Genomic DNA, 12,184 nt, shown 5'->3' on the forward strand with positions numbered 1-12,184 from the left:
CAGACATATGATCAAGTTCTGTGTCTGATTTGGAGCACATATGAACTACCCAGGCCATCTGGTAATGTAGATCTAGTGGAACTGCAGTTTAATGACTGCTTATTATAAAAACTTTCCTTAATGCCTGGATTTAAAACTGTGTAATACTAGAGCTAACCACAAGGTGGTAGTCAAAGTTAATAACTTACTTAAAAACCTGCTAAAAACTCTTGACGTATTAGCTTGTGATGTGTTCATTGAAAATTTCAGTGAATAAATTGATTTTTAAGAGCTAAAATAGCTGGATACCTCACTAACAAGCTCATACACAATACAAAATTTTACCTTATACATGATTGAAACAGAATGACAGTCAAGCAATATTCTTAGAACCAGTTTCCTTTCAAGGGAGTATGAGCAGAGGAATGCCATACTGAGTTGCTAAGTTAAACTAAAAATAGGAATTTCACACAAACAGTAAAAAACTGGTTTTGTCATTTTGTGAATGTTTTGAGAGCTTCCAGAAGGACTAGGTGAAGGATCCTGTGACATTTTTATTCATATCAGGTTGAGGAACAAAATTAATATGCTAACTTGTGATCAATATTTTCATCTTTTACTTCAAGGTGAAAAGTAAGAAAATTGTTCCAGATAAGCCTGAATTATCTCTAGGGATCTCCGGTATTTCACCTATGCCTGAAAGGTAAATACTTTTGCAGCATTTTTAAAATTTGCATTCAATTGTCTTTTCTGCTATTAAATAAGACCAGCTATTTCCCTTTTTTCTAAACAGTACCTTAAAAAATGGATGGGGGATGGGGAGAGCATCACACATCTGATGGTGTGACTGGTGTGGGAAGGTAATAAAGCCAGCAACTGTATGGAATTATAGCTGGGGCTTTGCAAGTATGTAAGCATAAGCTGGGAGGAAGGAAAATAGCCACTTCATTCAGCAGGAGGTTAAACTCTGCATGAAACAGCAGTGGATGTTAACGCTGGGGTTTGGATAAGCATTAACTCACTTCCATTAACTCTCTTCAGAAGAGGAATGTACAACCGTAATGGATTAATTGATGGCAGCACAGCAGAGGAGCCTGCTGTGCTGCCAGGAGGAGGTCTGATAGTCAGCATGAAGAAATAATTCTTGGCCTGATCCATCCTAAATAAGAGAGTTTGAAACCAGGTTTATCTGTAAGCTGAAACCAGCCTGCCCTTGCTATGACCAAGGGACCAAAAGCAGTATTTTTCTTACGCAAGGATTGCCTCTTCAGCCAGTGTTTTGGGAAAAATATTGACCAAAGTCTTAGGTTTGCATTTTTCACAGGATAGGCAGTAATTCCAGTTTTAACAATTTTGCTGGGGTCAAGTAGAAGATTCTCTAGGAGAGTGTTAAGAAAAGTATCATAAACTTGCTGTCTTCTTATACTCTTGCCGAGGCATCTGCTTTTGGCCACTCTCAGACATAGGTTGGGTAAACTGTGAGGATCTTTAGTCTGACTCACTACTGCTTTATGATAAGAAAGAGAGGAAATAAGACTGTGATGTAATGTGATAAAGACTTTTTTGTCTTTACTGATTTATATCTGAAAAATGAAAAACCTTTATCTGTCTTCTGTCTCCCTCCTCTCAAATAGCTCCCTTACTTTACTGTTTTCTTGGAAAGAGGTATGTGACTGGTAAGATTACTGGTAATCTTACACTAGTAAGATTATAGTATCACAAATGCCTAGCATATTAAAATTTATTTATCTAATCATATATGCATTTTAAGCTCCAATTAGAAACTTGAGTCTTTTTTAATTTCATATTTATCAAAACTCCTGAAAAATGGTCAGAATGCAAGTGTTAACAGTAGCAACTTTAACTCCTTCTGTAGATTTTTTTTTCAAGTGAGATACAAATAGACATCTTCCAAAAAGAGAAGCACAGCAGAAGTAGGAACACAGCTCGTGACACTCCTGATTGCTATATGAATACGCAACAAAAAGGAAAACAATTCACTGGATTAAAGAAAAATCCCTTTTGACCTCTTTTGATACAAAGATGCAAAAGAGAACACAAATCCAGTTCGTCACCAACTTCATTTTTTCATCCCTGAAGTTCATTTTATAAAATCCATTATATTGTGCTTAGAAATATAAATTCCTCAGTAAGTTTACTAAAATTTCACAATGGAATTTTATGGATGCATCAGTAACTGAGTAATGTGTAGTGCCTTTGGGCAAATAAAACTCATACCAGCATGAAGAACTATTTTTACCATTCTCAGTGCAGATAACTAAATATCAGATGTATGATACTCTGGAAAAGATATAATATAAAAAGGCCTTCAAAATAAAAGGAAAAGTCATGTGGTACTATCTAAAACAGAGAGGGAATGAATTCATGAGCCCCTCTCCAAAACGTCAGGTATACAGAGAAGAAAGGAGAAGTAACAAATGCTTGTCTGTTCCTTCTCCTGCAAAATCTGAAGCGCATGGAAAACAATGGAGAACAATTAATGTTCACAGCAGCAGCATCTTATTTTCCATACAATGAGATAGAAACAGTACCCTTGTGAAAGATAAGCTCTTCCACAAAATATCTGCGGGAACTGAAAGAAATGTAAAGGCCAGATTTTTGGGGGGGTTCCTTGCAGAGTCAGGCCCTAAGCTCGAAGGTAGGTGTGTATGATATGACTAAACAGCTCTTTGTCAACATTTTCTTTTCCCTTTTCTGCGTGCTTTTACTAAGAAGAACAAAAATATGTATACATATAAAAGTATTCAAGAAAAGTAGCTCACACTATTGTTTTTCTCTGGTTTGTGGGTGTGACTAGATTAAAGGTCACAACTAGCTGAATTGGTTGACTCTTTTATTTACAATTTTGATCTTCCAGGGAGAATCTGGAGCCTATTTTCCAGGACATGAAAGAAGAGTGTCATCGAATCTGTATGCTAGCCAGAGAACAAACAGACCAACTGAGTAAATTTAAGATAAAGCCAGAACCTGAAACTGGTAATATCATACTTAAGCTCTTATTGTGATTCAACTGTTTGAAAGCTTTGCTTTATATTTGAAAATACTGTAAATTACACATACATAGAAGTACTTCCACTGTTTACCATCTGCCTTTTTCAAGTCTGTTCACATGGTGCTCAGTATTTCACCAGGAAAAAGCACCGCCAGTTTTGGCATTCTATGACGAATGCTCCAAATCACATGCTATAAAAGACAGTCATCACATCAATGGCTCTTGTAATTGTTTTGTCCCTTGGAGTGAGAGGCAGGCAGTTACTACATGTGATATCCCATCATACTGTGTGAATGACAGCACTTGCTTGCTTTTAATTTAGCTGTCAGTTCAAAAGATGTCTGTTATGAATGTCTCTAGCCCCATATCTGTTAGAGGAAAACTGCCGGACTGAGGAGAGTCAGAGGACTTCTTTTCTAGACTTCCTTGTGCAGGCTTCTGAATACTGTTTTGTTATATGGGACAAGAGCTTAATCCAGCAGTTCCTGAAAACAAAAGAAAGGCTTGATTTTTGTTGCAACTGGAAGAGATCCTGAATGTCCAGTTCTGCTAATGCTTACATTTAACATCACATAAGCTACTATGGGTATTCCCTACTAGCTTTTCTTAATAGTAGGATCAGACTCTTAAGTGATTTCAAAAAACACGTGCCAGACTTAAACGGTTGAAGCAGAAGATGCTGATTTCAGGACTTGCTTCTAATTTAGGTTATACCGTTACCAAAGTTTTGTTACACGAAGCGCTAATGTCTAGCTTGTGTCTTCAAATCGCTATGTCTGATTGTTATATTCTGATTGTACACTACTAAACTTTATTATTTGGGGGTGGGAATTTTGAGGAATGAGTGATTGGTGACTTATTTCAGAATGGATTTGTTTTCCTTAAATGAGTGCCTAACTCAACTGTGTGAAAAGCTATACATGATATAGATTTAATCTGCTTGATTTCTGTGGCCCACATTACCACAATATCTGAGTGATGTCAGCAGGCTGCTGTACAGTAAATGTGTACTGATGTTATTCTCTCACCTTATTAGGAGTAATCGTGTATATTATTACTATTTTTGTTAATAAAATGCCAAAAATTAAGGGAAAATTCTCAAAACAAAGGGAAAATAACGTCCTACTTATGAGTAGTTATTCAGTTTAAATATTTACCTAATTTGGAAACCAATGGAAGTTTGGTACCTGAATACGTTCTAAAATTGTGCTCATGGTGCCTAGCAGGTTCTTGGCACCATGTGAAATGGTGTTGGTTCCAGCTTCTATTTCTGCCAGAAAACTTCCGTAAATATATGCAAGTATGTGTTGAGAGTATGGGACAACATAATTTTCAATAAAATGAATATTTTTCTAGCCATAAATCAAAGAGAAATAGAACTGTTAGAACAGAATTACTTGCTTTTATTTCAGTTCTGATAATTTTTGTGTCAGAGCTAGTGTTTGTGAAAGAGAACTACACCTCAAACTGATTTCAAAGAGAAAAAAATAAAGGTTAAAAAGCCAAAAGAAGGAAAATCAAAAACCTCTCAGGAAAAACACCCCAACACCTCACCTTTAATAGTTATACTTCAGTGTACTATTTAATGTTTTCTTCATTCTTTTTTCACAGAAATACAGTTTTCCATGCCGATACAGTGTACTGATAAAACTGATGAACAAGCAGAAGAGCTTTTTAAGCCTCGGGTTATAAAGGATATAAATAGAGGTGCATCATGCATCACATCTATCACACCAAGAGGAGTGGGCCAAGATGAGGACAACAACTCTGTAGAATCACTTTCTAAATTTAATGTCAAGTTTCCACCTACAGACAATGACTCTGCTTTCTTGCAGAGCACTCAGGAAAAACCAACAGTTCCTTGTACTGGTATAGCTGAAAACATGCTTCAAGATCATCATTTTAACCTGGAGCACAGAGACCGTGCTGTTAACCTCAGTAAATTGGAACCTAACTCATTTGAAGCTCATGGAGTTGATCTCATGACCTCAGCTTTACAAAGCTTAACTACTGTTGACAAAACAAACCCCCCAAATCATGCAAACATGCCCATAGAAAATACCCGTGACAAAACATGTTTAAAAACAACAGACACTGATTTCACATTTGTACCTATGCACACCAACCAGGGTGTACCTGAAGTAATTTTTTCTTCTTTAGAAGCTGCTGGGACAACCATCAGAGGTCCTCATCAGGTATCTTTCTATAAATACTGTACATTTCAAAAAATTATAATGATTTAAACAACCACTTTGCAAAGATCTTTGAGGCAGAATTAATATACTCTATGAGGTATCTCATCAGTTTGTTTTGAAGACAATCTCTCCTGTCAGTTCTTCTTCCTGATACTGAAGTCCATATACAAGGCACTTTTCCAGTGAAAGGGCAGGAATTTAAGCAGATGTAAGCACTGGATATGCTTGCACAAATTTCAGTTCATTTAGATATTAATTGCTTCTATATCTATTTCAAAGCTGTCATTAATTGTACGTTGCCCCCTAGATTGCTTTCTTTCTACCCTTGATCTCAGTTGAATAGGGCACGTAATTGTTTTAATTGTTTTTAACGTACAGCAGAGAATATGACAAATGGACTAATTAAAAAGCTGAACAGATAAGTACTTCACTGTGGGAAAATGTTCTACTTTTTGTCTCAGTCTGAGGTATAAACAGTACCTTATTCCTCCCCTGTAAAAAGACAAATTTTTTTCTTCAGAGTTTAAGTAGTCAAGGAGGAAAGCGTATTTATTTTTTCAAAAGAAGGGAAGTTCACTAAAATATTTTATTTTAGGTTTATGTAGGTACTTTGTGCTTGAATTTCATTTATAGCCACCCAAAGTCCATGGGAGCTTCTGAAAGCAAGGCCCAGTTGCTGTAATGCAGAAAAACATTTCAGCAGGTTCTGACAATCATGTCTCTGAATACGTTGCTTCTTTGGTGTAACATCCTGTCTCAACTGAAATTGCTGGCAAAATTATGGACCTTTATGGACTGATTTTTTACACTACTGTGGCTTTTCTCACACCTTGTGAGAGGACAGCTTTTCAAGAATAAGCAAATAATGATATTTAGGATTTCTGTGAGGGTTTATTTGGCATATTGTTATTATTTACATTGATGTGGTTTTGTGTTCTTTGCTAATGACAAGGTACATGCAGCAAAACAGCTTTACCTCTCAATTTCACCACTGCATGACATGCAAACTAGCATTTGGAAAGCATTTGTAGGACATGATAGCTTTGATGTTTACTTCTTCTAAAACATACCCAGTCTAGTTTAATTTTCTACTGCAAATGAGTTTTGGATGAAAACTCTGAATAGTATATAGTTTGCTGTTCTTCAACATTGTATTTTAAACTATAAGCCTGATTTTTCAAAATGTATTTTAAATATCTATTTGTAATATAATATACCTCAATTCTATACCAACTTACTAATCACCGTTATTGTGCTCTATTTTTCCTTCATCTTCAGTTAAAGTTGTGACTGAGTTAAACAAATTAAACCATTTATTTTATCACTGGTAGAATTCCTGTGGAGCTGTGAAGCATTCAGTCTATTGCTTGTTACTGTCCTCTTTTTCTGTATTCCCTCTCCAGCTTGTTCTTTTACTAGTTAGTCTGTGTATTCATTTTTCAATAGATGGCACCCTGCATTGTATATTACAGCAAGTGAAACAGCTGGTATGTGATTATAAATTGATAGGAGAGTATGCAGCTTAAAAAAGTAGAAAAGAATTGCGGTTGAATAGCAATAAGCCTTTAGTTTGATCATTGGTATTTCTGCAAAATAAGGAGATTCATTTGGAGCCATAGTTTAAAATGTAAATGTTCTACTTTGTGGAGAAAATGCAATAATGCTAACACTTGGAGAAGAGAAAGGCAATAGTGAACTGTTTCAGTATTTGTAAATCATATCTACAATAGCACTGTAGAACATACAGGACTGATTAAAATATTATATCTTATCCAGAAGCTTGTTTGAAACGAGCCAGTATTACTTTAGGATCCATTAAATATACATCTGTGTATATCAGTATATTTAAACATCCATCACCTTTATTCAGCTGCCCTCAAAAGAGGTTTTTAAGTATTTTTCCCAGTGAATTACTCAGCTTTATTTTTTTCTAACTGATAATTGTGCTAAAGATTTGATTCACAAATAATACATATGTAGATTAAAATACTAATGTTTTTAAAAAGTTACTTGCATACATGCCCTTTCGACTGTATTAACCTTAACAAAATTTATGCATAAACTTGTTCTTAGTATTTTTACCACCGTTCTAAGGGGTGGTTACACTGCTTACAGTTTCCATCATCCCTGCCACCGGTGAAGCTCCAATAGGGAGGAATTATATACCTGATTTTTTTTCCTAGTGTAGATAAAACTTTCAAGTATTTACTACATATGTTAACTTATAAAATGGAAAACCCCATAAATGCAATAGATTTGGCAACAGTAAGTTCTTGGAACTGCTCTCAGTTGCTGTAATAAATTTAGCTCTTTCCTTCTATGTGGATACTAAATGTGAAAACTCAGTACTGTTTTCTTAGGATGTAACTTTTTAAAAAAACATGTGACTGAAAAGAGCAGCAGATTAAAATAAACACGGATATTAGTGGACCTAGGATTTTACAGACTACATTTAACTGAGACTTGCATATAGATGCGTGTGTTTATTGGTATTCACAGTTTGAGGGGGTTGTTTCCACAAAAAATATTTCTAAGAATGTTCATGATTTTAAAAGCAAATCAATAGTCTATTGATCTTAACCTGAATATTAATGTTTTTGAAATGGAACATCTGCTTAAATATATCCCTCTTCTGAAAAGCATATTAAGCACATGCTTAACACTCAAAAGAAAGAAATGGAAGTTAAGTGCCTGCCTCAGTGGGTTGCTCCCCATGTCGTGCTTGCAAGATTAGAAATCTTACTATGTCTTTTATGGGGTTTTTACAATACTATTTTATCTTTTTTAAAATGATGCTTTACATCGTAAGATACTAGAAACAAGTAATTCTAAGCACATTTTGGTAGGGATGTTTAAGTGTGTCAGTGTCTAGTAGATTTAATATGCAATTTACACCAGCAACATACAATAAGTAGACTCTTTGAGCTGAAAAAAGTGGTGTGATTGCACTTAATTACTAATTAGTCAATTTAATTATATGGATTGCTGGCCATAATGAAAGACAGTAAATCTGCTATTGCTATCTGATAAGCTAAACACTGTTTAAATAGGGAAGAGACAGGAAATTGACTACAAGAAATTTAGCTCGTTTAAAAATGAGATTTAACTGCTATGAAAGCCACATTAGTTGTACAGTGAGTTACCATGGGAGGAATAAACAATAGGTTCTAACTATTTGACATGATGAAATTTGAATTAGAGCTGAAAATTAAAACTCTTGAGTAAGTATCAATAGCAAGAAATTTAAAACTTCTGAAGAAACTACTTTCTAAAGTATTCTCGCTTGCCTTTCCATGTGTGAGTGAAGCAAGAGAAAAGAAAATGGAGCCAAAAAAACCTGTAGGGTGCTCTCCTCTTGTAAGTTCCATCCCCACATAGAGCTCCTACCAGCTTGCTGCCATTCTGGCTACTTTGCAGTCATGGCAGTATGCATTTAGTTTTCAATTTACTCAAAACCTGATCATCCTGGCTGTATAACGTAACTGTGTGTTTTATCTCATGTTGCTAATACTTAAAGTAATGAAACTTAATTTTTAACTTTACTTTGAAAACTGATAAAAGATTTTTTGATTCCTAGTTGGTATGACGCTAAATAATTAATGTACACTCTGACTTAAAGTATCTATCAGGCTGAAGTCCCTTGAACTCCCACATCAGATAAACAAACTTGCTGGCTTTAAACTAGCGAGCTTAGGGACCACAAGCAGTACAGCTGCTGAACCAAATTTAGCATGGTTTGCAGAATTGCCTGAATGCATGGGTAGGTATTCAGATGGTCCCATTGAGTTTGATGCTGTCATGGCAGCATCATCAGGAATCCCAAAACAGATTTGAGACACATTTACACTAAAAGGCAGTCAGAGCAAGTAAGCAACTTAAGCCATATGACGTTGCTCTGGTCATTTTGTAAGTAAACTGAAAACTAGTTATGCATCAGTAAGAAAAGAAATAAAAGATGATTCATATTAACTCTCTACAAGAAACATTTTATTCTAAGGTAAAAATGTGTTTTCTCATTTCTGTTAAATGACTGTTATGTACTGTGGCTCCCACGGTAAAATACTGAAATGCAAAGTTAAGGAAAAGCCTTAATATATATGAGACTGATATTACAGACTTTTGCTTATAGCAGTATTTATCATGAATAGATACCAAGGCATTTTAAGTGTTTGCAAGGATAGTATGTTTATAGAGCTTTAAAAAATCGAAGTCCTATCTTGCTTTCCTTAAATGAGAACTCTATAGTTAATGTCTCTGGCCAGGCAGGTGTAGAGAACACCTAGTTTAAAGAGGCAGGTATTTTTGTTATATAAATATAAACCACAGCATAATGTAAACCACAGCAATAATAATTTTCTGTTTCTTTTAGCTCATTTGGCAGCCTCGAGACAATGATTTGCTGGCACAAGCTTATACAGACTCTGAACTGAATCAGGGCGGAATATGTGAATTCTGTCGAGAAGTTTTCCCACCATCTCTAACATCTAAGGAAGATTTTCTTCGGCATCTGAATTCCCACTTTAAAGTACAATCTTAATGTATGAGAATTCAATGGATCACTGTTTTTGCATACATTTGATTTTTTTTTTATTCAATAGATATGCTAAGAATTTAAGAATTAAGACTTCTTTTAACAAGAACTCATGACTGAAATTGTCAGATAAGCACATTTTTAATTGTCCTTTGACAAGGTAAAATGAAACTGTAAGTCAGTACTGTAATTCACATTACTGCATGTTATGCTTCAATATTACCTTTGAGAGTGATGTTAAACACCTTTTTTCTTTTTTTCTTTTTTTTTTCTTCAATTAATCATTGCCTGAATGGGCCCAAAGACATGATTTTATTTGTGAATGTAGGCTTGGAGGATTAATGCCTTAACCTGGCTGGGGAAATCGGTGTAATGCTAGTATCCAGTATCCTCAGTATCCAGTGATGTGATTATGGTTTCCTTGAAGTAAACAGGAAGAGAAGTAGGCTCTCAGTTTTAATGTCTGTTACAAAATTTCCAAATTTCACTTAAAATAGTAAACCTGTTAATTCAGATTCTTGTAAAATCATCGCAGTAACTGAATGCCAGGTGTGCCAAAATTAAGATAGGCTTGTTCACTAGTAACATAAATAAATGGTTGACTTTCCCAGATGAATTGTTTACTAGAGAGAGTAATCAAACACAGCCCATAAATGACCTTTTTGCCAAAATGTAACAGCAGCAGTTTTGTGGGTATCTGTTACATGTTATAAAAAAAACAAGGGGTTTGTTCATGTACCTTTCTAGCATTAATAATTAGTAAAAATACTTTCATGGAAAAGGTTATATTAGTATGAAGGACAGAGTGAGAAAAGGTTAAGCTTTCCCTAAAACTAATAATAACAAAGATTATTTCCCTTTCCTTCTGGTCTGCTATGAAGGATTGCTAAAGCCTGTTACAGTTTAGAAGTGAAAGGGGAAAGCCTAATCACCGAGATCTCAGTGACTTAATCTTTAACCTCAATATGCTTAGTGGCTTTCTCAATGCAATTTGAATTTGTGTTTAGTTGAAACATTGCATTCTGATAAGGTTTGTACATTTTCTGGATTTTCTGGGATCAAATTAAAAAGTGGGGGAGGGGGAGTTTACTAAGTAATTTAAATTACTGATAAAGGGTGACTTGGAGCTTTTTGCATTTGAACTGAATATAGGTTTTAGTCCTGATATTTGATAATTAGCATTAATATTTTCATAGCAGCAAAGCACAACAGTTTCTCTTTTCAAAGATTTGTTTGCAGGTGACCGATTTCTGCAAGAATTAGCACCTGCATAATTTTTAGAAATGGATTTTTCTGCAATTATTTTCTCTATTTTAAACATCTCATGTTTGAGACTGGCTGTCAACAGAGTGTACTGTAATAAACAGCAGTATACAGTGCGTCTCTGCTGCATGACCTGGAGAAAGAGTTTGTTGCTATGATCATCTCTAAGGCCCGGCAGGTGCCCAGCGCTGCGGAGGGTAGGTGCATCCCTGGGTTCGCCGTGCGAAGGACCTCCCCGGAGAGCACGGCTGGGGGTAGTTCCTGGGAGAGACAGAAGTTCCAGGATTGGGAGGAGAGAAAGGGATTCGCACATCTCCAGCCAGCCCGACACAAAACCGATTTGTCTTCTCAACCGTTAAATTCGAGCTCAGGAGCTCACGTTATTAAGAGCTAATCAAACTGCGAATCACCTTTAAAGAAAATTAAGTAATCTGTTCGTGTGTGTCCCGTCCCCACCATGCACGGACGCGTTTTCCACATGAGCTCTTCTGCTGGCAGGAAAGGGAGGGGAAGGGCAAGGGCGGGGAAGGGCAAGACAGGGAGCCCTGCACCAAGCCCCCGAGCCGGCCCGTGGTTCTGGAGTCAGCCTGCCCCGCCCCCGCTCCGCCTGCAGAGCTGGGCTCCACTGCAGCCAGGGCAGGGCAGGGGGACACGGTTGTCCAAAGCCTCGTAGACCGGCAGAACCTATCCGTCTCCCGCTATGAGAGCTCCTGCCTACTGCGACATCTTAGGAAGCTGTTAGATGCGGTGTGCTTAAGACTACGCTGCCTGAGGACGTCCAGATAGGGTCACCGATCAGAGACCACTGCGAGGGGCACCAGTCTGGTTTATAAATAAATACAAATAAACAAATAAATAAATAAATCTCACGCTAAGCAGTTGTGAGCGACTTGAAGTGGGAGGTGAGCACGGTCCCTGAGCAGGCCCCACTCATACAGCTTTCCTGGCGGAGGCTGCTGCTGCCAGCAGGGACATCTGCTTGATTGCACTCACCAGAGGAGGCTCAGTATTCCTCCCCTCCGCTCCCCCTTCCATACAAACTCAACTCAGCAGAGGAGGTTGAACCCAAATGGGAAGTGGGATTTCATTAAAAAAAATTAAAAAGTGGGGGAAGGAAGTGGAGCTTGAGAGGGAATAAGGAGCAGCAGACTCGTGCCAAGGTGTTCTACCGAATTCCTCTGCCGGGGCCAGCAGAGTCCTCCC

General features: G+C 36.8%; 1 protein-coding gene across 2 annotated transcripts in view; it reads left to right on the top strand.

Annotated features, from left to right (window-relative positions):
• The window catches only part of TANK (TRAF family member associated NFKB activator), a 31,142-nt gene extending 19,330 nt beyond the window's left edge, over positions 1–11,812 (top strand). For both annotated transcript variants that reach the window (XM_074145200.1, XM_074145201.1), the window contains exons 7-10: positions 606–682; positions 2,858–2,976; positions 4,604–5,187; positions 9,557–11,812. In XM_074145200.1, coding sequence (XP_074001301.1) covers positions 606–682; positions 2,858–2,976; positions 4,604–5,187; positions 9,557–9,724 — 948 coding nt within the window. In that variant the 3' untranslated portion in view covers positions 9,725–11,812. The remainder of the gene's footprint in view (positions 1–605; positions 683–2,857; positions 2,977–4,603; positions 5,188–9,556) is intronic.
• The last annotated feature ends 372 nt before the right edge of the window (positions 11,813–12,184 follow it).

The sequence above is a fragment of the Numenius arquata genome, chromosome 3 (genome assembly GCF_964106895.1).
Source record: "Numenius arquata chromosome 3, bNumArq3.hap1.1, whole genome shotgun sequence".
Classification (NCBI taxonomy): domain Eukaryota; kingdom Metazoa; phylum Chordata; class Aves; order Charadriiformes; family Scolopacidae; genus Numenius; species Numenius arquata.